A 27,610-nucleotide genomic window follows, 5' to 3' on the forward strand; every position below is an offset into this window, starting at 1 on the left:
AACAGCAGTTTGGAAATAATTTGTCTGTATTCACTGTGGTGAATTTATGTTGCACAGAGATCCTCTAAGTTGCAGCACCGCACTGTAAATTTAAAGATGATAACAAAGTCCTCTTTGTCTTTTACTTTAGCATAAAAAAAGATTTTCTTATTTTATATTATGATCCTCAAAATGAAGACGCAGCTTCCTGAAGCTTCCCACGCTGAGCAGCTTTGTGGACTCGACACTCAACTTTACCTTGTATACTCTACAATTCAAAGTTAGGAATGCCTGAATCTTAAACATTTGTTTCCTTAAACTCCTCCTATGACAGACACTTATTGTCCCAACAGTCATTCTGTTTGTCAGGATTAAAATGTTATGAAACAACTTTAATATCATGAAAATCAAAGTTTTATTTTCAGTCATCAAACAGTTGAAGAGCACAGAAACATGCTGAAGGACTGAATGTCCAGTGTGAAGTAACTAATGCTTTTTATATCTTGTTTTATGTATTTAAAATTAATAAATTGAAAAGATGCAAGTTTGTCTTCAGTCTTTGGTAACACATTTCAAAACTGGTCATATTAATTACAAAACACAGAGTACAAAACCAACACAAATAATAATAAAAAAAACAATAAATCCAAATTCCTCCTGTACTGATAGTAAATGACTGAATGACTTTTAAAGCCCCAGCAGTGATTTCCACTGTTCACACACATGCAGCTTCATTCAGGAACATGTTCACGCTGCAGCTGGATGCAGGAACAGAGACAGCTGAGCGTCTGGCAGCACATCTGGATAACTGCCATGAAACCCAACAGAAGGTCCACGTCGGTGGTCGCAGCACACACACCAGCTCTGTGTGCAAATAAACATCTTTGTCTCCTGAATACAGACTGGACGACGAAAACGAAGGTCCTGATATTTCTACAATCCACCCACACGTCCAAACATTTAAAGGCAAGGTAATCATTTAATCCATTCAAAATACTTTGAATTCAAGCAAAGTATCATCAGTTCTAGTTTTATCTGTGTGTGAGTGTGTTCCTCCTTCATCTGCATCAAACTGTCCTCACTCACAGATACCATCTGCAGAAATACACCTGATGTGTTTTCATCATGATCCACATTATTCCCTGAGAAATTAACACAATCAGAAACAGGTGAAATCAATCCGTCCTCGGTGGAAGGAACTAAAACAAGGTCTGGATTTCTACAATCCACCTGCACATCAAAAGACTTTTGAAAACCTACAAAACATGTAAAAGTAGAATTTCCTCCAACATGTAGTTCTGATGACAGTTGATGATGAATGTTTATCTGCCAGGCTCTGAGGTTTTAATATCTTCTATTCCAGATTTAATTGAGCTTTTCCTACAGTCTGTTTAACTTGTTCTATAATAATATCACCACTCAGAACATCAGAGTTATCTGATGAAGCTTCCTGTAAAAACTCTTTAACTCCTTCCCTCTTATTGTCATGTTATCTTTAATTGATCCAGATGTAGTTTTGTCCTTTTTAAAAGGCACCACATGGTTTAATTACATTATATATACATGATATATTTTGTAATACAGCCCAAGAACCAGGGTCTTCAGGTGAGACAGTCACCTGATTCAGGGTTTAGTTTCACTCTTTGGCCTCTTGGAGAGAATTAAATATTTATATTGGAAACAATAATTATGTTGATTCATAAAACCTGTAACTCAGGTTAGTTTCATCATCACATTTCTGCTCTTTGTTGATGAGTTGTGACACTTCATGTCGCTCATTTATGTGACATAATGTCATTAACAACAGTTCAATTGAGAGTCTTCTTGAACAACAACGTGAGACGAGAAACACAATGAGAAAGATAAAGAGATGAAGAAACAAGACATTATGTCACAGAACTAAAATAAAACATTAAAAACAAAAAAATACACAATAATATGTTGACGTCAACAATCATGTTGAATTCAACTCAGTCTGACCAACAGATGATCATGTTTCGCAAATGTCTCTCTGTAGGCTGTAGATAACATATTTACACACACACACACACACACACGCACACACACACACACCCTGGGGGCCTCTAGAACCCATATCCATGTGGAGGACCTTCTCAATCTCCTGGGTCAGGGGTACCTGCAGAACACAAAGTATGCATTACGTAGAGTCGAGCTTTATATTAAACAGAACAGATATTGCTGGACAACCAAACACAAATCCTGTTAAATCACTGACTCACATTTAATGATGTCATGATTTCAGCTTCCATCACTTCCTGTCAGGATTATTATAAACATCTATTTCAAGACTTAACTGTTAATAATGATCACTGAGAAATCACAGCTGTGAGTCACAGAGCTGATACCAGAACATGTTCACATGAAATCACACAACTGTAGAAAAATCTTACACTTCATGATCCAAAACAGTGTTTAAGTCCTGTGGACACTTCTGTCCCTCTTTCCTGCTCGTCCACATATGAGCTCTGTCTCTCTGCTACAAGTCTGATCACTCCTATCCATCAGTGTTTTAATAATGCCTCGTTTTAGTGGAGCTGCAGCATCTCTGAACCCTTCGTTCCAGACACCATACTTACGTCTCAGTGTCAGCTCAGTATCAGCTCGGTTCACTGATGCTCTGCGGTTATTTTCCTGCTCCATGTCATGTGGAGTCGTGGCTGTGGTAGATAACAGAGTGTCAGCAGACCTGGGACCAACTGAGAATCTACTCAAGTAGAAGTATTCTGGTTGCGCACGTGGCTACAGTGTGCAGTGATTTGCTCTGGTGCGCACGTGACTGTGGTGGCTCCAGTGGACAATGCTCAGAATTTGTAAAGCATTTATGAAATAATTCAATCACAGTATCATTGCAGTACAAACAAATGCAAAGCTGCACACCCTTGAACCATGCAGCAGCCATGTTGAAAGTCTCAGGTCAGTCTGATCCTGATTTGCAGAGATATTTGAGACACAGTCACACAGACAGACAGAGATTCCTTGCTTTTATAGAGAGATGTCATGATTTCAGCTTCATCACTACAGATTAGGATTATTATAAACAACGAATTCAAACTCACTCTGCTGCCAAATGAAGCACTTTGACACCTGAGTGTTAATAATGAGCACCAACAGCTGAGAGTCACAGAGCTGATACCAGAACATGTTCAGCTCTTTGGCTTCATAAACTCATCAATTCATTCATTATCAATATGGAATCTGATAGAGACAGACATGTAACAGTGGAATCAATCAGCCATCAGTCTCTCTGTGACAGAAAGCTAATACAGGTGAACTGTCCCTTTAAAGGTTACAGCCTGACATATTCAGTCCTCCAACATTCAGACCAGAAGTATTAAACCTACAGATCTGAAAACTGGTCAACATCCTGTATTTCCGTCCCTTCCTGCAGCCAGCTGGCTTTTAGGAATCAGTCTGAGAGTTAATGTGAAGAATCTCATGTCAGATGATGAACTGGCTCAAAGGGACAGTTCACTCCAGAATCACTGATACATGTTCAGTGTTAGAGTAACCAAAAATAAGTACTCAAGAAGTAAAAGCAGTAATCAGAGTAACTACTAGAGTTAGAGAACAAAAGAACTTAATTTGAATGATCAGAATAACTTATATATATATATATATATTCTTCACTACAACAGACAGAAAACTAAAACACCAACATATTACAGCAAGAAGATGAAGAGAGAGAAGAGGACAAAAAGGGAGAGTTCATACTTACTGCTGTATGTCACCTGCGGTCTCTGAGGCTCTGCAGCTATTGGAGTCGATTCGTCTGTAAATATTAACAGTGAGTGTTATTTGACAGCCACACTGCTGCTGTAGCTTCAGTCATTATCTTGTTTCATGTCATGTGGAGTACAATTTATCAAAAGAAGTAACTCAAGCAGCCTATGTAATGTAAATAATAATAATGATACATCTTTTCTAGATACTAACGTCACTTAATAAAGGAAACAACAACAACATAAAATGTATCTGTGAGTAAAGGGAACATATCAGAAAGTGGAGGAGGAGAACAAACTTCTTTGGTGATTGTCAGCAGTTTTGAAGAGGTGGAGAAAATGTAGTTTGTTAACAACCATCATTGTTAGAGGTGACTTACCTGACCGGTTTCTTCTCTGTTGGAAATCTGCAGACCAAAACAAAAGTAAACATTACAGAAAGTCAACTTCTATATGACACAGAAATGATTCTGGTGGAGATTTTAATGTTTGTTTCATCTTTTAAAAGTCTGTTTTCAAACAGTCAAGAATGGAGAGTGAAAGTTGGTCTGAACGGTTTCAGTTTTACTTTCATTGTTTTACAGAAGAATCTCAATGTTCAATGTTCCACTGAGGTCGACCACCAAACAGAACATTAGATCACCGTCTCTCATTTAATTAGATGTCATGATTCAGCCAGTCTTTATGCTAAGCTAAGCTAAGCTAAGCTAAGCTAAGCTAAGCTAACCACCTCCTGACTTTAACTCCACAATTAACAGACAGACATGTAACAGTGGAATCAATAAGCCATCAGTCTCTCTGTGACAGAAAGCTAACACTAGCTGTTTTTAGACAGAGCTCCAAGCCGCCAATTTGCCGTCCTTTTGGCGGCTCGGTCTGCGGTTTTAGACAGAGGGCGGCATATTGGGGGTCTGTTGTGGTCCGCCGATTTTCTGTCTCGGAGGGAACACTTATTTCCACCTCGCCTGCTATCTAAAAACGAGGCGGAAATGTGCCGGCCTCTGTGTGAGATGGGCGGAGGTGTGAATGACCTGCACTGTTGTGCGACTCACAGCCGGGGAGTTTTAAAACCAGGAAACAGCTGATCACAGCAGTCAGTCCATCACTTCATCCACTGACATTAAGATGAGCAACTGGACAGCCGCTGAGATCCAGGAGATGCTAGCGTCTCCTCGGTCTCTGTAGCTGTTTGGTTGTGTTAGCTTGTTGTTGTGTCAGCAAGCTAAGGACGGTCGCTACTTTCAAATTAAAAGCCCCCCGCTAAGAACCCAGTTCTAAACTCCAGTGGGGTGCAATGTAAAGCTCTTATTTTGAAGATAAATTCTATGTCACCGTTCACAGCACAACTTGGAGCTTCACGTCATGTCACATGTTTACGCTTACCTCAGAGGCGGCTTTGGGAAAAGGAGGAATATTACACCTCGGTTTTAGAAAGACAGAGCGGCACATTGCCGCCTTTACTATCTAAAAAGGGCTACTGGTGAGAGTATTACTTAAAGTGTTGAACTGTCCCTTTAAAGGTTCCAGCCTGACATATTCAGACCTACAACATTCAGACCAGAAGTATTAAACCTACAGATCTGAAAACTGGTCCAGTGGATCCTGTTTTCAGTCTGTTTCTGCAGTCAGACGGCTTTTAACAAACCGTTCTGAGAGTTAATCCAAATAATCATTTGTTAAATAATATAATGGATTAAATGCAGTGTTCTGGGACCTCATTTTCCTCTGAGAACAGTTTGTTTATTCACTTATGGAATAAATAAATATTTCTGAGTCTGTATTATTGTCTCATTAATATTGTAAATATTAGAATTCTGAGTTTGAATTTCTTCAAAACAACATCGTGCATCTTTAAAGGATATTTATACCATGGTCTGGGGGAATACTGGATTCTGATTGGCTGCAGGGTGTCCATCAACCCCTGATATATGGACACCTACGAAGTAGTTCCAGTCAAATTGACTGTTCACCGCTGTAAATTAATGCGCTAGTTGGCTTATCAAATCTGAATATTTTATTTCCAGCACTTAGTTCAGTCCGTCAGTCCTTCAGTGTCTTATCCTCTGAACACCACAGGGTGGCGACTGTAACACACAAGCTGCAGAAAGTTCACTTCCCCTCTAAACTTACTGCTACCTGAATAATCTCACCTCCTATTCACTGTTCAGCTCTCTGCTTCAGGCTGCAGCCACAGTAACGTTACACACGGCTGATCATTTGTTCATGAAAATCTTGATATTGATTTGGACTTTGCGGCCTCTGCGTCGTCCATTAACTCCTGATTATGGACACCTCGTTGGGCATTATCCCTTACTTAATTTGAATCCAGATGAGTCTTTTTGTTTGTCTTAATTATGTTTATCAGCAAAAAGCTTCAGGATGTAGAGCCTCCACTTTCAAATGTTACGAAAAACATGAGTGAGTGACACTCAGAGGTCTGTCTGATGGAACTTAATCAATAGTGTTAAGAAATGATCCATTTAATCAGTCAGTATTAGAACCAGAGGCCTCGTGGAAATAAACAGAAGGGTTCAAATCTGAGGAGACAAAAAACAACTGTCTGGATGTGATTGTACCACACCATGTTTCTGTAATGTTGATGTCTGCACATGTGTTCATATATATATTTATACTGTAGTGGCAAATATAAACTGGGTCATGATCATGCATATAAATTGATTTGAGAAATACACCTTACAGTTGTGTGCTAACAGTGAATATGAGCCTGATGTAAGACCAAGGTCAGGTGCTCCCTGTATAATAACAAGGCTGGAGTGAGGGAGCACCCAAGGCCACAGATGGAGGCCTGGGTGAGACACTTTGTAGGCATTAAGGAACACATTATAAAATGAAGATGATCTCGCGTGATCATTACGAGGGGGGTGGTCCAAGAAGGGCGTTGGTGACACTGACCCCAGGTATAAAAGGGGGTGATCCGGGGAGATTTCTCAGTTGCCCCGGGGTACCTCATAGATTTATAACTTCTCTTGGAATTACCGCCTTTTTGAACTGAAGACCTGCTGCCTTGTCTTTGATTGGGACTTAGGCTCTGGAGCAATTTTGGGACTTAGGTTCTGAGCAGTTTCACCTCTGGTCTGGACTTAGGTTCTGAGCGGATTTCTCCTCTAATTGGGACTTAGACTCAGAGCTGTTTCTCCTTTAATTTGGATTTTAACCTATGAGCGGATTTATATGGTCTCATAGTGGAATAATTTGACGGAGAAGGATGGTAGTCACCCACTACAATACAATTCATAACATTAACTTACCTCGATTACAGTTCACTGTGAAACACTTTGTAGCTACAAGCAGAATAAGTGCAGCTATAAAAATGACACCAAACAGCAATCCAATGACCAGTTTGGTGGATGAGTTCTCTGAAACACGTAACAAAAAGTTCATGTAAAACTCACAGTGTTACTGTAGATGACAGAGGACGAACACAGAACAACATTTAAAGATGTCTAAAATATTTTAAACTAACAACACATGAACAATTTTGTGAGTAAAACATAAAGACAGAAAACTCACCATTAATAAACACGTAGATCTCAGCACTAGTCTGGTGGCTAATTTCCTCCTGAGTGGCTTCACAGCGGTAGCGTCCTGTCTTGGTCACAGTGGTGTTGAGGGTAACGTAGTAACGACCTCCTCTCTCTGAGACCTGAGGCTCCTCAGCAGGAAGGATGTTTCCAGAGCTGTCCTGCCACTCCACTTTAGGTTCTGGAGAAGCTCCTCGAACTTCACACTGCAGCAGAGACCAGTCCTTTGTTTGATCCAGTGTGGTGATGTACGGCTTTGGAGATGCACCTGTGAACATAATATGAACATCATCTTATTAAGGGCAGAACAGCATTTACTACTGGACTGTGAGACATTAAGTGTAACTGAGGCACCAGTGATGAAATCATGGCATGTTGTTTTTATCCTTCACTGACTGAAACACACTGTGTTATAGAGAGAAGACAGCAGAGAAGCAGAGAAGCACAATGTGAGACTCACACTAGATTTACAACCAGCTCTGTGTCACTACAATGTTGGAAGTGACACAAATGAACAATGTTAAACTTCTCTCTATCCTGCCTGCACCCACAGACACACCAGCTTCTTTCCAGCAAAACTCCAGCAAAACACTTCATCCATCAGATTTCACATCAACTACAGACTGTTGATCCACACACACACAGAGTTCAGTCAGATCTTGAGGAAGAAAGAAAGCTGCCCGTCTCTTTTGTATCCTGTGATCAAACTGTCTAAACAGTGTGTGTGACGGCTGTGTAGTGACAGAAACAAGATTCTGTCACTACACAGCCTGTTTCTTAGTGACTGTTTAGCTGTAAAAGAGAACGATTGTGAACTGAAAGTCACTGACATGTTGTTTCTGAACCGTGAAAACAGAGGCTGAAATTAAACTGTGAAACAAGGCAGATATCAAATATGAACCATGATCCTGTTCTCTGTCTGTTTCTCTGCTAAAATGCTTTCAGAAACATATTTTAGTGACTGTTTAGATGTAAAACAGTCGTGGTCAACACTTTACATACACTTGTAAAGAACATGTTTATCATGTCAGTCTTCAGTTCCAATCATTTCTACAGCTCTCATGTTTCGGTGATGAATCAGAGGAACACAAACTACTTTGTCACTAAAACATTCATTACGTTTCTAATCTGAATTTGTTATCACCAAAAATCCCACCTAAACCCGCTAAGATCTGGCTTTTGTGTACAATATCAATGTGTTAATTCAATGATTCATTCATTTACACCTGCATCAATTGTATCTGCAGTAGACTTGGGTTTTAATCACCTCGGCTCAGCTTTGATCTAAAAGCTAAGAACTGGGTGAACACACTAAATTCTGACATATTTCACACCACACAAAGTGGTGACATGTTGTCAACAGCTGGTGTTGCCACGTTAATAACAAAGACATTTGGGATGCACAGGTGCTCGACAATCATTCAGTCAGCGTTTAGTTGTTAAAGTAAATTTGAGTCAAATACACAAACCGTTGATCAACAGAACATCATCACTGGCCTCCGTGCTGCCTACTGCTTGCTATATTTACTTTACCTGATGTTGTTTCCTGGTTACGGCACATTCATGATGTGAAACATGACCTCACTGATGTACAACGTAACACTTCAGATAAAATCACAGACAGGCTGCCTTTCCAGCAGGAAGTGGGAATGAGGTCAATAGGTGATTTTTGGCAGGTTGACCTGCTTATTCTGGGGGAAGCAGTAGATTGTTCTCTGTACTCCACTCTGCATGATTATTGATTTTCTCTTTATGTGAACTCTTTTCTTTGTTTATAATGCAGCAGATGAATGTGGCGTCATCCGCACTCATCACAATAAAGTTATTTTGAACTCAATGCAGTCACACAGTGAACAGTGTGAACAGGAGGGGCTGAGCACACAGTCCTGGGGTTTTACTGAGCTCTGTATAAAATGGTAATCTGACAACTATTTTTACTAAATGTATCATTAATCTGATAACATCTTTTTTTTATAACTAACAGATTACAGTTACCTTTATTTGTATCCTAATAACATGTTCTCAGTTCTGTGTACTCTCTTACTCCCCAAGTCTGCCTGTCATACAGAACATTAACTGTTTAATGAAAGCACTCACCACCAACAAGCTCAATGTAGAAGGTTTGACTCTGAAGATGGGGAAAAATGCAGCTGTAGTTCCCGCTGTCAGCCAGCTTGGTATGATGGATCTTTATGGAGGCGTTGCCGTTCTTCAGCTGATCTTGGAAATGTGACACTCGACCTTTGAACTGCTCATCTTGATCTGTGAAGTTGTCACTGTGATATATTACATTATCATAAAAGAACACCTCCTTCTGACCATCTTTCCTCCAGTAAAATGCCTTTCTTGTGAGGTCCTCCTTGGTGCTGGGTGAACAGTTTAAAACAGCATCACTGCCTTCTTCCGCGAACACTTTGACACCTGGACATGAAACATAAAGTAAATTTAATCATTATGTTCAACAGAGAGCCGTAAGGTGAAAACATTTGCTCTGAGACTCCAGTTTACAAGCATGTTAGTTAGTAATCTAATTATTTATGTCTCTAAATGTTCCTCCACATCACACCTACTGATGAGACAACACAACACAAACACATTTCTGTACATTAACAAGATTAATAATATTAAACAAGAGACTCTTAGCTGAAATCTATAGAAATCTATTGCTGAAACACATTTATTAATAGTGTTTTATTTTGTCAGATTATTATATTTGCTTGTTGTTTGTTTATTAATTGATTAATTGATCCATCATTGACAGACTGACCTGACTGTGAACTCACCTTCTTCGCTTTTATTTTAATAATAATAATGATAATAATAAAGAACATATGTTGTGACTGCCTCCTGCATTCACAACCAATTAAGTAGACTTAAAATAATAAATAACGTGTCGACCAGACACACGGTGGTGCCTTCTATAAAACAATAAGATGGAAAAACATTTAACTGTGGTGAAGTAGGCCTACTGGTGATGATCATCTTTCTTACCGTACAGTACAGGTGTTATTCCACACAGAGTCAGCAGACAGAAACAAAGATCCAGAGGTGCTCATGTTGAAGATGAAGGTGGAGGACGAACCTCACAACAGAACTTCTTCCTCACATCCTGCTGCTGAACACACAGTCCAGTTTAACGTTAATCCCGTCCGTCAATACGTTGATATTCAGTAGATTTACGTGTAAATTGAAGTCTACCAACCAACAACTTCCTTCTTCTTCTTCTTCCTCCTCATCTGAGCTGCGGTCTCACGGTCGGTGCTGTGCAGGAAACTGAGACGTGGTTTAGATCACAAACTTCTGCATGCAGTGTCATGCTGAGGCCGTGACCCCTCCTCTGTAGAAACTCTAACCTGCACACTGAGCACTGTGGTTTTATTACCACCTCTACAAATGTCACCTCGTGTTTGGCAGATTAGTTTAAAACTAATGTAAAGTGTGCTTCACCCAAAAACTTAATTTAATTTGTGTGGTGTTAATGTAGTTCTGTGTAGTTTTAATTTAATTTGTGTGGTGTTAATGTAGTTCTGTGTAAAAATAATCATCATCATCATTTTATTTGAAGGCGCCTTTCAAAGCACTCAATGACACCATAACAACAAGAGCACAACAAAAAACAGGAGACAGTTTAGTGCAAATGAAGATAATAAATAAAATAATAAAATGAAATAAAATAAATAAGAAGATGTAATGACATGGTTCCAGGAGCTCGGCACAGAGTTCAGACTCTGCAGTCGTCACCATACAGGAAGTGAACCGGGCCGGGTCAGGCAGGGTCAGACTTCCAGGGTGAGAATAGAGAATAGAGTGTGATTATGTGATCAGTCTGACACAGAGAAGGCCACTCAGAATAATAAGTGTGTTTTCAGGTGAGATTTAAAGGTGGAGACAGTGTCAGAGGTGTGAATGTCTGCTGGGAGAGAGTTCCAGAGGCTGGGGGCAGATCGGCTGACAGCTCTGGACCTCGTGGTGGTTCTGTTGGCAGACGGTGAAGAGCTGGTTGGTAGAAGAGGAGCGGAGAGTGCAGGAGGGTGTGTGGATGTGGATCAGTTCAGACAGATATGATGGTGCCAGGTGATGAAGGATCGTTCCACCAAGCTAACTGCCTTCTTCATTTCCTCGAACAAAAGACTTAAAATAATAACAGCTACAGTAACCACATTTTCAGAATAAAGCACATATCCTGAAGCTGTTTCCCTTCTTCACATTCTGCTTGGTACTGGAGGTTTTAAATAATATTGCAGCTAGCAGATGTATTTATGTTGCACTTGTGCACTTTATCTAATGGTGTCGCTGCTGATCCGTCCTTCAGGTGCTGGAGTTCGTGTGTTTTTAACGAGTGTGTGGTTTCTCTTCTGTGCTTTGAGTGAGCTCACCAAAACACATTCCTGTAAGTCATGCTGAGACAATAAAGTTCTGAATCTTTAAATGCTGCTCGAACATTAATGCATCAGTATTAACATCTAATAATGTCACATAGCATCAGATATCAGCTACAAGAGGTATTTTACTGAGAATGTATTTTTATTTTTGAGTTTAATCTGCTGATAAAACTTCTGTTCCATCACTTTAACTCAGCAGAGTTGTGTGAGTACTTTTACAGAAGTAAAGGATCTGAGTACTTCTCCCACCTCAGACCAAAGAGTACAATAACTTCATGCTGCTGTCCTATGTTCTAACATGATAATTATTTAACGTGATTATCAAGCAAGGTTCAGACAAAAACCATAACTTTGTGTTTATTCAGTTTATTTGATAAACAAAGGCCTGACAAAACTTTGTATACAGAGTGATGTACAAATTCAGTCGTCCTTTAAATCAGCTCATTCTTTAAGACTGAAGTCTCTCAGACATCAAACATAATATTTATTAAAGCTGGTGTCAGTGTTAAATGGCTCTGTATTCCCACAGTAATCACTGTTACAGAGGGTTTGGTCAGTAACTAAAGACAACAGACATTTTTTGGTGTCCCTGCCCACTTTATACAATCAGGACAGGGAAAGCTAACTGCAAAACAAACAGGAAGTTTACAGCAGCTTTAATGTTCAGCACACAAAAATCTTCAGGCCATAAAGTGAGTTACAAAAAAGTAAAAATAAATAAAAAATCTTAGTTCAACAATGAGCATACATGGTGACAATACAGCTGGTCTGGTCAACTAGTTCAAAGGAAAAACTTGAAGTTTCAGTGCAAATGACACTTAACCGTAGAAAAACATGAATTTGGTGAATGTATACGACCCTCAGCATAAGAATCATTCTTCAAAGACGAGAGAAAGTTCTAATGTTGGCAGCCGTTTTATGTTTTGGTTTTTTAATTAAGGCAGGTTGGTAAAACTGCAGAAAACATTGAGAGCCAGCAACAATTTGAAAGTATCCAGTTACAAAACACCAGATGTTCTCCACCAAACACACGAACACCTCTGGACTACCGCTGCTGCAGCTGTGTGCTTTGTGCTACTCGTTAGCGGCTGAATCTGAATGAGTCTGTCACTATTGATCACTCGTTCTTTGGCTCAGAGGTTGTGTGCTTATTGCTAGCGAGTCATCAAGATGCTTAATACTTTAGTTTGTAGTCTGAAAACCAAGAACTCAGTTAGTATTTATGCCCAAAGTCATAAGATTATCCTGCCGAACAAATCATCATAAAAATCATAAACTTGTGGTTTTCAGGGATTATTTCCAAAATGTATGTGTTTTTTGTGGATGAGGACGACGCTATCTTCAAGTAACCTACAAAGATACATCATCATTGCACTACCCTACAGCGGGCTCAGTGGCTGTGAATGCATCATTGCCACTGATAATCGTATTTAACGTCCTCAAGTCTCATTGACACCAGGCTGACAGTCGACAGTCAGGACAGGCAGTCAGTGAGCGCCTGTGGCTGTAGCTGGACAGAACTTGTCAGAGGCTTTTTGGCAAATTCAGCACATAGAATCAGTTGCTTGCTGGTGAGAGAAATCACACTGATTGTCTGATCATGTGAGGCAGTGCACAACAAGTCAAGCGTAAAGAGAAACCAAGAGTCGACCTTTAATGCAGCTAGCTCTCTGATGTCAGTTTAGTGTCAGGCTCTTAAAAAATAAATAAATAAATTACGTAGACAGAAGAAGTGGTTCATTTGCACCCACCACTGTCGAGCTAGCATGTTAGCATTTGGATAGTTTGGCTGCTCTCTGGAGGACTCTGGTCACACAGGAAGACAGACAATGATTGTAATGGCTTATTATAATCATCATTAAAAGTCAACAAGCCCAACTTTAGCTGCACTGAAACAAACAAAAACAGGTTACATTTTTTTCCAAAACCTGACCTCATAATTTTACTGGTGAGGACTGGCTGAATACGCAGTGATGCTCTCACATGTGGACCACAGGTGGAGGAAACATCAGCCAGCATCCACGTTACACACTAAGACAAGATATTAGAGTAAACACTCCCAACAAGGCACCAACAAAGATGGCTTGCCTTGAAAAAAATACTGCATATTTGTATATAAAAGCAAGATTTCACATTATATAAAAAAATATTCTTAAACAAACTTAACTATTTACGACACACTATCTCTCAACATTTTCTTTAAAATCCAGGTGAGAAAAGAGAATCTTTTTCCCTTTTTCAGTCAATCCGAAAACTTTGCTACATTCATGTTTTTAACAATCTCAGTTTTAAAACAGTCACTTGTTTCTCTCTTTTCTCATCTGGGCTATTAAGAAGTAGTGGACGAGTATTTCTACAGCGCTTTTTCCAGTCTGAGCACTCAAAGCTGCTTTACAACACAGTGAGATTCACCCATTCATACACATTCATACACTGATGGCAGAGGATGCCATGCAAGGTGCCATCTAGGGTTCAGTATCTTGCTTAAGGCCACTTCGACATGCAGCTAGGAGGAGCCGGGATTCGAACCAACGACCATTTGTGATTACTACACGACCCGCTCTACCTCCTGAGCTACAGCCGCTCAGGACCAGCTTCCTCCTGGTCCAGAGCTCCCACTATAATTATTTCACTTCTCCAGCTTCCTATGACTATTATTTACAAAACTAACAAAATACAAACTAACAAAAAACACACAAAACAAAACACTGAATTCATTCACACTTACAGGTGTATTAGCATAAAACTGCTCTTTGTGAAACTTGGTAGATTGTTGCTGATCATCTGTCAGAGTGGTGTTGACCTTGTAAAGACACAGTTATTACATTTCTTTGTCCTTACAGGATATTAGTAAAGATGAATATTCATTGCTGTTGATTTTGTGAATGTGTGACAGTAACCTACAGCACACAGACCAGCTGACACTGACGGTTCAAAGCTGTCACATTTAAGACATGTTGATTGATTTAATGAGTCAGCTCATGTTGGTTCACTGACTCGTGTTTCCCACACATATACTCTACTTGGGCTCATTACAGTACGAATGGAACGATGTGTGACCAGAACAAGTCCACAGCTGTCTGTGGATGTGGAACATCTGTCACAGCGTTCAGTCAGATGTGGTGAGAGGAGCTGATGCTGAGCGGAAAAAATGTAGCTGAGACAAAACAGCAAAACATGATTAAAGTTAAACTTTGTGAAATCAGAACGGTAACAGAGTGGACTTGTTGTCAGCTCGTAGGTGTGTGTGTTTGTTTTGACACGGAGGAAGTCCTGATTGGAGAGTGACGCTAAGAACAAATAAATAAATAAATAAAAGCTGAGCTGAAAGGTGCTAAGCTAACGAGTGCAAGTGGAGAAGCCCAGAGCTAAAAGAGTTAGCATAATGTGCTGAAATCAACTAGTGTAGATTATTAATTAGTGTTATTTTTCTGGCTGGTAAAACTACTGAAATGTTCATTAATGCAGCAACATAATTATATTCTCAACATTTTATTTCTTTGGTATATTGAACCTAATTTTAAAAAAAGAACAGAAGATGTAACATTGTGTTCAGTTTACTTTGTATAGTTTGTCATTCATCAAGTATTTCAAATATTTAAGTATTAAATATTATACTTTAAGTATATAAAATCAATTGAGTTAAAATGGAAGTCTCAATTTCCTAATTTATGTGATTGTAAAATGTATTTATACACTTTATGCACATATTTAGTTAAAATTCATTGTCTCTTGTTGGGAAAACAATAAAGTTCATCATCGATCCAATGTAAAGGGAATTTAAAATTTCTGACAAATCAGAAATCAGAAAGTCGACTGATGCATGAATAAAATAACAAGTCAGGTTCTTTTAGTTGATTTGAAGCTGATGGCGAGCTGAGACAGGACAGAATTTAATATCCGACAGCCAACGACAGCTGACCTGACCAGGGTGATAGGATAAAGGACAGCATGTTGTGGACCGAAAGAGTTAATAAACCTTTGATTGATTGATTTCTCACTGACCTCACCTCAATGACAATGACTAAATTCTCAACCGATGGGAAACACTGTGTTAAAGTGTTAAAGAGCTGCTTTATATCGTGATGTGTATTTTTTTTTAAACCACTCTGTAAGTCTGACCAACAACTGATCCAAGTATCAACAAAGCTCTTTGGGTTTGTTGCTCTTTTTGTGTGTCACCAGCTGACACACACACACACACATCCACCTTCACATGGATGTAATCTTCTCAAAGAGTCGAGTTAGGCTGCTTCTCTGGAGGAGCTTCATAATCGCCTCTCTGCCGGCAGGGACCTGCAGAAAACACAAGTGGATATTACAATGAATCAACTTTTATAAAACACAGATCAGATTTTGGTGGCCAACAAAGATTTTTATTTTTGTTTCATCTTTTTAACAGTCAAGAATGAAGAATGAAAAGTTGCTTTGAATAGTTTCAGTGTGTCTCTGCAGTAAGAGAAGAGAGACACTCTGAATGTGGGTTCTGATCAATATTAGCCAGGTAGCTAACTTCATGCTATCCTAATAGATGGGCAGCTACACAGCAACAACATTCAGCGTCCGGCTGATCTGCTCCTGGAAATGGGATCGTTTCTGGGTTCCTTAAATTTAAAATTAAATGCTTTTGTCACATAACAATAACGTTTTCTGAATCAGATTCTCACACTCAGTGTGTTTACATTAACCTCCAGCGTGAAAATATCTAAAAAGCTTGATGATGCCTCCGTCCTCATCAGAGCCTCAGCTCAATTATTACCTATGAACAAAGCTACCACTTGTTGGTATTCCAGGTGTTTATTGGAGATGTTTGAGCGCCCTCTGGTGGTCAGAGCGTAAAACAACTACATGCTGAAAGCAGCCATGCTTATTAAGCCTGTGTATACAGTGTGTAGGCAGGTTTACATAGTGAATAATAGTGATAAGATACATTTGAGCATTCAAATTCAGATACAATCCAATAATAACAAGTAAAAGTTAATTTGAGCGTTTAATGTGATGTGATGTGTATATATGTCCGATGATTTAATTTAACATCAGTTTAGTATTAAATTAATCCAATAATTTCAACCATACACATAAACTCATATTACTTGAAATACTGAGCTGTAAAAGGAATGATCACTCTGTAGTTTATTGATTTAGTAAGAACAGATACACATAGTTGAAGATCTACTATCTGGAAACAATATTAAGGTCAGTGTGTATTTCATTTTCTTTTAATTTGAATCAGTCAGTATTAGAACCAGAGACCTGATGTAAATAAACAGAAGGGTTCAAATCTGAGGAGACATGATTGTATCACACAATGTTTCTGTAATGTTGATGTCTGCACATGATGTGTTGATATATACTGATACATATACATAACATTAACTTACCTCGATGACAGGTCACTGTGACGAGCTTTGTAGCTAGAAGCAGAGCCTGAACTGCAGCAAGAAGTAAAGCTCCTATAACGATTCCACCCAGCCATCCAATGGCCACTTTGTTGGATGGGTCCTCTGAAACACTGGATGGGTTCTCTAAAACACATCACAAAGAGTTCAGGTAAAACTCAAAGTGTTACTGATTACAACGGACATCACACTGAAGATGGACTACACAGAACCACATTTAAAGGTGTCTAAATCTTTAAAAACTAATAACACATGAACAATTAAAATAATTTGATAAGTAAAAACATCAAGACAGAAAACTCACCACTGACAATCACGAAGGTCTTAGCATAAGTCTGATGGTTAATTTCCTCCTGAGTGACCACACAGCGGTAGCGTCCTGTCTTGGTCACAGTGATGTTGAGGGTAACGCTGTAGCTGCCTCCACTTTCCAACACCTGGGGCTCCTCAGCAGGAAGGATGTTTCCAGCACTGTCCTTCCACTCCACTTTAGGTTCTGGAGAAGCTCCTTGAACTTCACACTGCAGCAGAGACCAGTCCTTTGTTTCATCAAGTATTTCAATGTATGGTTTTGGGCATGCACCTGTGAACATCACATAAACAAAAGCTTGTTAAGAACAGCTATGGAAATAAAAATATACCAAAGGGCATGTTGTGTTTAGCCCTCCAATGACTGAGGATGTGGAATAAACTGTTTCTGTATGAGATGAACAAAGACAAACAGAAAAGCAAACTGAGTACTGACTTCACACCCCCACAATGTTTGATGAACATGTCCAATATAAAAAGTATTTATAAATTGGTGATGATTGTGATTTTTGTGTAGACCATCTAAATCAATGAACATATGATTACTGTTTAACAACAAAAAGTCTAAATATTTTCTGGTACCAGTTTCTGAAATCTAATAAACTTCTCACTAAACCATCAATTTATTGAATAAAAAAATAGAAAGAGTTTCATGATCACTGTACATGTCATCTGCTTTCAACTCAAACAAGTTCAATTCTAATCAGTATTACAATTTAATTTTGATCACAGAAAAGTTTCTTCTCATTACCAGAAAAGGAGAAATCAGCGGCAAATACCTTGATTCATTGATTTCTACATCTGCAATGTAGCCAACGACCAAACCTTTTCATCCACCAACTCTGTACTGGATCAATAAGAGCTGACTCAGAAATATCTTAAGCTCAGATGCTGATCAGCTTTGAATGATCAGTCAAAATGTTGTTCAGTGCAGCTGATTTAAGAAAACAGATGACTTTGTTCTTACAGTTACATATCTTAAATATGGATTCATGAGAGTTTAACGGGCTGTAGAGCCTTGGCTAAACAATACTGAGTAGTTTAGAGTGAATGCTGTGTGTGTGTTTCAGTAGCTGATAAAGATTGCAGATGTAGCGATCAGTAACATCACTCACCAGGGATTTCTCCTGATCGGTCTTTAAAGTTTCGCTCTGAAAGACAAGGAGGAGCATCTGTATTCACACACTGCATGGATGATATAAACATGTCATCTGCTCTCAGCCTCGCCACTGAGTTGTAAGATTGAACTATCGTCTAGAACAAACATGCATGATAAAATGTGTCTGAATCTGTCCAATTGAGCTTGATTAGACAGCACCACACTTATTATCATTTTTTATTTGGCATCATCATGCCACTTTCCCACCATCAGCAGACTGATGTGGACCAATCAGAGCACATCATGCACGGCAGACGCAGCGAGACGAGACAAAGACGTAAAAGCCGTAAGAAGGCGTAAACAGACAGAGAGGGAGACTGGAATGTGGAGAAAAGGCGTGTTAGTGTCTCGTATCTGCAGAGAGTTTCTGATTTTCTCTCTTTGTTGCTGCTCGGGACGCTTTACCAACCCAACATGTGTCTATTTGACGTCCTGGGAATGAGACTCAACAATCAACTGTCTTTGTGGTGCGTTCAGGAACAGCTGGGACAAATCCTACTGACTCTACCTTTAACTTTAATAGTATTCTTCTAGTGTCAGTGTGTGGTCGTGGTAATGAGGGAACATAACTCCCAAAACAAAATGTTGGCTCTTTGATGTGTTTTCAAACGCTAACAGAGAGCAACAGTAGCTAAAGTGAATTAGTAGTCAGCACAGCGCAGAAGTTACAAAGACAAACTTTAATATTAACTGTTTAATGAAAATACTCACCAACAACAAGCTCAATGTTGTATGTTTGTCTCGGCTGAAGATGTGGAAAAATGCAGCTGTAGATCCCGCTGTCGGCCATCTTTGTATTTTTGATCTTTATGGAGGCGTTGCCGTTTGTCAGCTGATCTTGAAAATGTGAGACTCGACCTTTGAACTGCTCATCTTGACCTGTACGGCCGTTATTGTAATAAGAGCCTTCATCGTACAGGAACACCTCCTTCTGACCATCTTTCTTCCAGTCAAAGGTCTTCTTTGTGATGTCCTCCTTGGTGCTGATCAAACAGGGTAAAACAGCATCACTGTCTTGTTTCACGTACACTTTGACACCTGAACCTGTAAGACAAAGCATTTTTGAATCATTATGTTGCATAGAGAGCCATCAGGGTAAAGCAGAAGTTCAGGTAACACATTTACATGTCACCTCATTTGCTCTGAAAGAACGGTTCAAAGTATGTTAGATGGTAGTCAGATTATTTATATACAACCTGCAGGTCAAGAAAAGTTGAGACTAAATGTTCTAGGAGTAAAACTTTTTAGGATGTTCAACTGGTAAACAGCTGATTGTTGTTATTATCTGCTTGGTCTAGATTTGAAGACAGCAGTTTTCACCTGAAGCTAACATTTGCAGCCACTAAGAACCTCATCAGCCAAGAACTGAGGAGGCGCTGACAGCTCCAGTGTTCACCTGAGAGACGTGCAGCAAAGTCGTGTTTTTGGTGTTTGCCAAATTCGTGTGTGTCCTGAACTGAGACAGGTCACACAGAAGCTGCTACTGAAAAGATGCAGCTTTTATATTGTAGACTGTTTCAGATTTACAGATTACTGGAAGGACTTCCTAAATAAAAAGTGAGCTTGGATTTATTTGACGACAAATGTTATCAAATGATAAAGACGTCGCCGTGTCTGTATTATAGAAAATTGAGGATGCCATTCTTTGAGATAAATGATGACATATTGAGATCGCTGACAGCTGAATTGTAATCATATTAATCGTGATGCCAGTGACGATTCACACCTGTACTATAATGTGATGTTGCGCTACATAACCATTAATAAAGCCTTGACAGTTTGCAGTTATACTCTCTTACAATCTCTGCACACCTCCACCTCACTCACAAGTTCTCTGGCAACACTCAGGGAGGAAGTTTCTCTTTTAAATCACTCATTCTGTTAATTAGTCTACAGTGCAACATAGGCCTATATGTTATATGTTCTACCTCAAATTCTGTCTGAGGCACAGTTACATACAGGGTTCGTACACATTTTTCAAGGTCAAATTCAAGCACTTTTCAAGCACTTTTAAGGGTCATTTACAAAATTTTCCAGCACCTTATCGCTGGGGTAAAATACATATCTACAGGAATTTATATACTCATGATTATTTTTATTTTTTTTTACTTTTTATCACAATTATGTACATTGTATTATGCTGTAAACATCTAAAATGATGTTTCATGACAGCAAAAATTTTAGAAATTAAAGGAGAACACAAAGTTTTATCCAAAAAAAGGGAAGCCACTTGGCGTTCTTCAGGTACAAAGAGAGACCTGAGAGCACCCTGTAATTTTTTTTTTTAAATAAACTTTCATAAGCTTTTCGCTTACTCATCAAAGTTTATTACAGGGTTCGTACACATTTTTCAAGGTCAAATTCAAGCACTTTTCAAGCACTTTTAAGGGTCATTTACAAAATTTTCCAGCACCTTATCGCTGGGGTAAAATACATATCTAAAGGAATTTATATACTCATGATTATTTTTATTTTTTTTTACTTTTTATCACAATTATGTACATTGTATTATGCTGTAAACATCTAAAATGATGTTTCATGACAGCAAAAATTTTAGAAATTAAAGGAGAACACAAAGTTTTATCCAAAAAAAGGGAAGCCACTTGGCGTTCTTCAGGTACAAAGAGAGACCTGAGAGCACCCTGTAATTTTTTTTTTTTAAATAAACTTTCATAAGCTTTTCGCTTACTCATCAAAGTTTATTACAGGGTTCGTACACATTTTTCAAGGTCAAATTCAAGCACTTTTCAAGCACTTTTAAGGGTCATTTTTAAGATTCTCCAGCACCTTATTGCTGGGGTAAAATAAATATCTAAAGGAGTATATACATCAATTTTTTTCTTCACTTTTTATCACAATTATGTAAATTGTATTATGCTGTAAATATCTAAAATTATATTTCATAATAGCAAAAACTTCAGAAATTAATTATCCAGTCTGATCCCAATTTTGTGAAAGACACAGAATTATAATGTCAAGCACTTTCAAGCACTTATAAATAAAAATCCAAGCACTTTTCAGACCTTGAAAACACAACATTGAAATTCAAGCACTTTCAAGGATTTCAAGCACCCGTACGAACCCTGTTATTAATATTGAACGTGTCATCAGTCGAAATTGCATCAAATTCACCTTCTCCTCAGCCATCCTTCTCTAATGCTACCAGGTTGTGTGTGTGATGATACACACACACTGATTTTATTTCTCCTTGTCATAAGAAAACTACCCAGTCTGATCCCAGTGTTGCCAAGACACAGAGTTATAATGTCAAGCACTTAAACTAAAATCCAAGCACTTTTCAGACCTTGAAAACACAACATAGAAATTCAAGCACTTTCCAGGATTTCAAGCATCCGTACGAACCCTGAACATAAATAACGCATTTCTAAAAATGCAGTGCAGTAATGATGCAGACATTTCATGTGGTGGACGTATAACACAAACCCTCTCTGTCAATTCTGGACATAAATAATATTAATGAATAAGATATCTAAAACAACAACATTGTTCAGTATTATACTGTTCTTCTCCACAAAGAACTTGACTAGTCTCAAAATACAGTGGACTTAATTGATTCTTTCATATTAACGCTTCAGTCTTATGGCTAAACTGTCTACCTCCGTAGCTGTAGTGCAAACAACATCACTGTACAGGTATTTGTTTCATGGATTTTTACAGTTATAATGTTTTGCAGCTGCATGTTTTCAAACAGGGAAGAAACCTTATTTAAATCACAGTCACTTTTGGCTGGACCTTCATCTCAACATTATCACTGAGATCTAAGTTAGCATAGCTCACATTAAAACAGTATTTGCTAGTTATAACTTAAACTAACAGGTCAATGTTAGTTTAACAGCTAGATTAATAACTGTTGTAGCTTTATATGTAAAGGATACATCTTTCATCTATTCTTTAGTGGTCTGTGGAAAGTTATTTCAGGCCCCCTGGTCTCTTTGGTCCCCTATTTTAGGTAATTAGTATCTGGACAACTACAGTTGCTGTCCATTGGTGGCAATTGCAATCAATACCCAGCTATAGTATGAATGAGTGTACATTCAGATCAAACCCAGCAGTGCAGCAGTGTTGGAGTGTCACTCCATGGCCCGTGTGTGTGACGTGTTGTGAACTTTCCACCCCCTCCGATCAGTTTCATCAGCTGAAAGACGAAGCTGTTATGCTGTTATGTTATTAGCACGCTGGGCCTACGAGTGACTGTTTGTCGATGTTGACCGATTAAAAATAACTCGTGTTCACAGGTGTGACACCACGCTACACAGACAAGTGACTGTAGTGTTCCCTCTGTAACAATTATCCAGTGTGAGTAAGATGCCCGGCTGCTGACCTGGTGCCTCTGATCTGAAGTCATACATCTGCTACAGTAGGTTAAACATGTCGGTCCTAAAGTGATCGTCAGCATCCACAGATGTGTGAAAGTGAGTGACAACACACGACACATAATATGTGTCACTGTGGTTTCATTCATTCATTCATGCTGCAGGTCTGATCACCAGCTTATTTAACTGGCCGCCACAATGTCACATCTGGTGGCATTTTCTTTCCAGGAACCCCCTGATACCAGCACCGCCAAAACGGACTGCTGTCATTAAAATAAATAGGAAGACCTGCGTTTGGTCTGAATGTAATCTTAGGATGTTATGTCAAGTGTTCTGCATTTATAGGGGGCAACAAAAGACTGTGAAAGTGTTGGAATGCTCCAAAACACCTGTTTGGATCATTCCACAGGTAAACAGGTTCATTAGTAACAGCTGATAGTATCACAATTAGGTATGAAAAAGGCGTCCTGGAAAAGGCTCAGTCGTTCACAAGCAAGGATGGAGCGAGGGTCAACAACTTAAGGAACGTTTGTCAACGCACAATTGCTGGATTCTACTCCAAATATAATAAAAGGAAACACTGAAAATCTCTGCATGTAAGGAGCAAGACCACGCCAAACTACAGACTGCAGCCAACACTGTGGCTTCGAGTTAAAAGAGGGCCTGCATGCGTCCACGACCCCACACCTTCTCCCACTGAAAATGTGTGACGCATTATGAAGAAGGAAATACAACCATGAAGACACCAGACTGGTAAAAACACTTCAGATGTATTAAGCAAGAAAGTAATTATTTCACTTTCAAAGCCTCAGTCACCAAAACAGAGAGTCCTTACACTAAAATGTGATGTGACACAGTGATGAAGCTGCTCACCAGATTCAGAATGAATGAATGGATATTTATCGTCTCTTTGTGTTATATCCACTTCAGTATTGATCAAAATAGTTTTGCAACAACATCTGAAGACACATTAAACCGCTTTAACAACACAGCTCTCCAGCAGGAACACAAACAAACAGCACGCTGACGTTATTTTAGACTGTTTCACACATTAGTTTGTTTATTAGCTGTTTTATCTTACGGACCCTAAAATTAAGATAAACACCTAATGAACCTGGGGAAAGGTGTAAGTGGAGGTTGAGGTCCTGCCATGGACTTAAGATGAATAAGGTGTTAGTAGTTATAACATGAAACTGTTCTGACGATGATAAAAGTTACTTTCTTACCGTTTTCATGTCCAGCTGTTGTTCCAGACAAAGTCAGCAGCCACACACAGACTGACAGAAGCTTCAGAACTTTAAGCAAACATCCAAACATTCTGTAGCTCTGTTTAGCTGACATGCTGACAGCTTAGCTCACGAAGCTAACAAGTTGAGCACCGTTAACTGAGATATTAAAAACTAAATCGCGGATGACCGGATAGCTGGGGGAGCGGTGTGTGTGTATTAGCTTCAAAGCTAACCTTTTTTATAAATATTCACGTATTTTCTCTAGACCCTGCAGAAAATGTTACCACTCCGCCGCCATCTCGAAAACACTGAGCTTCCGATCGAACCAACCGAGCTAGACAGCAAAAACTTCCCGCTTCCTTTTTTGTTTTGGGATATTGAGGTGCGTCACCGCCTCCTACAGCAGCGGAGTGGGATCAGATCATGGAATACGCATTAATCCTGTTTGTCTCCTGATCTCAGCTGCTCGACCCATATTGAAAATTTCGAGTAATTAAATGTTTACAAGTCAAATTAGAAGGTCACGTTCATCTGTGAGGATTTTAATACAGACCTGTTTAATCCAGGTGATCACAAACCGACTGAAGACTTTATCAACACAATGAGCATTTTAAGGCTTCATCCAAAGATCATCAGAGCAGCAGGATCATATCTCACTGAGCCACACTGATACACTAATGTTTACTAATGTTGGAGACAACAATGCAATAAATGGATTACTGATCAATGACCTGATCAGTGATCACAACCAGAGTTTACAGTCTCACAGTGACTACAAGAAGGAAAAGCAGGTCATTAAACTGGAGCACAGACGAGTCAATCAATCAATTACTGAACCAAAACTGGGAAATTTTGTATAAAGAAGGATATATGAAATATTCTTAAGGGTATTCATATTGTTGTAGGAAAAGTGTCCAATAAAACAAATCAATAACAAACTAAAATGATTCAGACAGTCATGGATCAATAAGGGATTACAAGATATCTGCAGAAATAAAAATACACTAGAAAGCGACTTCATAGAAAATAGAACCAAAGATAAATAAATAAATATAAACAATATATAAAATAAGTTCATATGAGAATAAGGAGGAGCGAATATTATAGCAAATTATTAGATAATAAAATATTTAAATGTATTATGGAATATATTAAACTGTGACTGGAAAGAAAATTATCACGAGTACTTTATTGATAATGATACGATCATTAACAATATGGATGACGTATTATTGTGTCACATTTGTTATGTTGCTGCTGCACGCAAAAATAGTTTAAATTCATATTTTCCCTCATCAGTCTACACTAAATACATCATGATTACGAAGTGGAAACATAATTTTAGAAATTGTTGCCAACTCATTAAAAAGAAAAAACAAAACTGAAATATCACACTGACTGAAGTGTTCAGACTCTTTGTCTTAGCTGTGTGCTGAGGGTCCCTGTTGGATCTAGAACCTTCGGTCCAGTCTGAGGTTCTGAGCGCTCTGGACCAGGTTTTTATTAAGGATATCTCTGTGACGTAACTTCAAACGAATTTGAAATGACACGCAATTTATTCAAATGTATGCACACACACACCCAACACAACATTAGGCTCCGGTTCCATCATCAGATCCCGAAACGGTACCAATGGGCCGCATGACTGCATATAAATCGTGCTTTCTGGTCGGTGATGGCCTTTTTAAGAGCTGCTTGTAAAGGGCCTGCTGAAGCTGAATGTGCGCAGTAACAGGCAGAGAGACGATGTTGTAAACTCACCTGCTAATGTTAGCTTATGAGGCTGTAAACTAGGTGAGTCCGCAGATATGTTGTCGTAGACAGCTGCTTTGTCCAAAATACTTCCATACACTACTTCTTCTCAGATGTTCTGGTGTCGTGACTGTCCGTTCGGGGCGGCTCTGCTCGCTGGTGTCCTCCATAATCGTAGCAAACAACATAATATTACCAGCTGACTTGAATGGGTCAAGCTGATAGTGAAGTGTAAGAGCGCCCTCTGCTGGATCACAAGGCGAACTACTTCAAAGGGACTGTTGCGCTTATTTGTTGCGTGCATTTTCTATTTCGAATAAGAACTTTTCCCCCCACTTTCGAACGAATATTCGAATTTAAAATAAAAAGTGACAGCCCTACTCTGTCCACGTTGGTCCTCTGAGAGATCCTTCTTATATGTAATAATCATGGAGGCCACTGGGCTCTTTGGGACTTATTCTTTTTATACTGCTCCTCTGTCTCGACCCACTCCTGTCTGAGCTGCAGGCAGAGACCTCGTGGCTCAGTTGGGAGGCGCGTGGCACAGACTACAATATTGATCTGTTATCATTTACAGTGAGTACGCTGTTGTAATCCAGTAAATGTATTTTTTTGGGTAAAGGTGAAAAACAGACAGCGCGATGTGTTTTCTATGATTCACAGCTCCTGGTAGTAAAAAGTATCGAACTAAAGTGAACAGAATCAGACTTCTTGATGGAAACAAGGCTTTAGTTCTGCTGCTTTTGGACGAGTTATTATTTAAGTATAATTATTCTCCAGGTCTCCACCAGTTGTTCACGGTTTTAATGTGACGTCCTTGGTTGTTCACACAGAAAGTAACAAAAAACAGTTGAGATCAGGAGATAAACTAAACTGTTGGACAACCCGACATGTTAGTAACATGATGTTAATACTGAGGCTCTCTTACCTCCGTGCTGCCTTCACTGATAGATTAATAAGGTGCCACATTTACAGACTTTGTTCCGACCAGTCGAGCTTTTTAGTTGTGGTAATATATAGACACACAGACGCAACACTGGGCGGACTGTCCGCTGCTGCGATACGTCGCCGGCAGTTCCGCCCCGTGAACTAATACAAGTCAGCGGAATGAACTTTATAAAGCTCCTTCTATAAAGTGCTGTAAGTTAATGTCTCATTTACACATTCACACACGTACGGATATGGTCAGGAAAAAGTGAGGAAACAAAAACATCGCCTGTAACCTTCTCTGATGATTATAAATGTTAACTACTCCAAATATGTTCAGTATGACTGTCGGAGGTCGGTAAAGTTAGAAATATATTCCAGATTCGAACTTCCCGGATCAATAACTAATAAGCGAAACATTGTTAAAACACAAACGACGGCTCTTTCCTACCGTAGTGTGTTTCCCCTGCCCCGAATTACGAAGGAAGCGCGTGTGCACAAAAAGCTCGCCCCCGAGCTGTTGTGCACGTACCACAGAGGCACTACGGAGAGAGCTGAGGTTCGAAACGGACTTTATTTTTTTAGCGAGTTTTATCTGAGGATGTTGTATTGTAGACGTGAAATCCAAATTTCATGACTGTCAAGTTATATTTTTAAACTGGGACAACAGCACAAATGTTTGTGTTTTTATGTCTTTATTAACGCAACTACTGTTATTTAAATATTATATTTGTGAAAGACTTTTCATTTCGAATATTATGAACTTTCGGAACAAAATGTGCTCATTCATTTATAGTCGAATATAAATCGCTATTTTATCATATTTGTTTTAAATCCAGTTCCATCATTGCAGGTACA

At 39.0% G+C, this 27,610-nt stretch overlaps 1 protein-coding gene across 5 annotated transcripts; it reads right to left on the minus strand.

Moving 5' to 3' along the window:
* Window positions 1-710: 710 nt before the first annotated feature.
* Window positions 711-26,578, minus strand: LOC115583277 (butyrophilin subfamily 2 member A2-like). 5 transcript variants are annotated; one of them, XM_030419946.1, is made up of 8 exons: window positions 25,835-26,573; window positions 19,222-19,554; window positions 7,251-7,529; window positions 6,989-7,096; window positions 4,100-4,126; window positions 3,716-3,769; window positions 2,577-2,657; window positions 711-2,116 (listed from the first exon to the last, which is right to left on the minus strand). In XM_030419946.1, exons 2-8 carry the CDS (start codon window positions 19,298-19,300, stop codon window positions 2,094-2,096), a joined length of 651 nt encoding a protein of 216 aa, XP_030275806.1. In that variant the 5' UTR covers window positions 19,301-19,554; window positions 25,835-26,573; the 3' UTR covers window positions 711-2,093. The 5 variants fall into 5 exon arrangements, with proteins under 5 accessions (XP_030275806.1, XP_030275804.1, XP_030275805.1 ...); XM_030419944.1 differs by having other exon boundaries at window positions 711-2,657; window positions 25,835-26,577; XM_030419945.1 differs by lacking the exon at window positions 6,989-7,096 and having other exon boundaries at window positions 711-2,657; window positions 25,835-26,575.
* Window positions 26,579-27,610: the final 1,032 nt, after the last annotated feature.

Source organism: Sparus aurata, chromosome 6 (assembly GCF_900880675.1).
Source record: "Sparus aurata chromosome 6, fSpaAur1.1, whole genome shotgun sequence".
Classification (NCBI taxonomy): Eukaryota; Metazoa; Chordata; class Actinopteri; order Spariformes; family Sparidae; genus Sparus; species Sparus aurata.

Excerpts from the sequence above, each read along its gene's own strand:
- LOC115583277 (XM_030419944.1), bottom strand. The coding sequence starts at position 19,300 with ATGGCCGACAGCGGGATCTACAGCTGCATTTTTCCACATCTTCAGCCG. Across the intron at positions 7,530-19,221 it reads CAACATTGAGCTTGTTGTTG|GTGCATCTCCAAAGCCGTAC; the intron begins GTGAGTATTTTC and ends TTATGTTCACAG. Across the intron at positions 7,097-7,250 it reads GATCTACGTGTTTATTAATG|AGAACTCATCCACCAAACTG; the intron begins GTGAGTTTTCTG and ends TACGTGTTTCAG.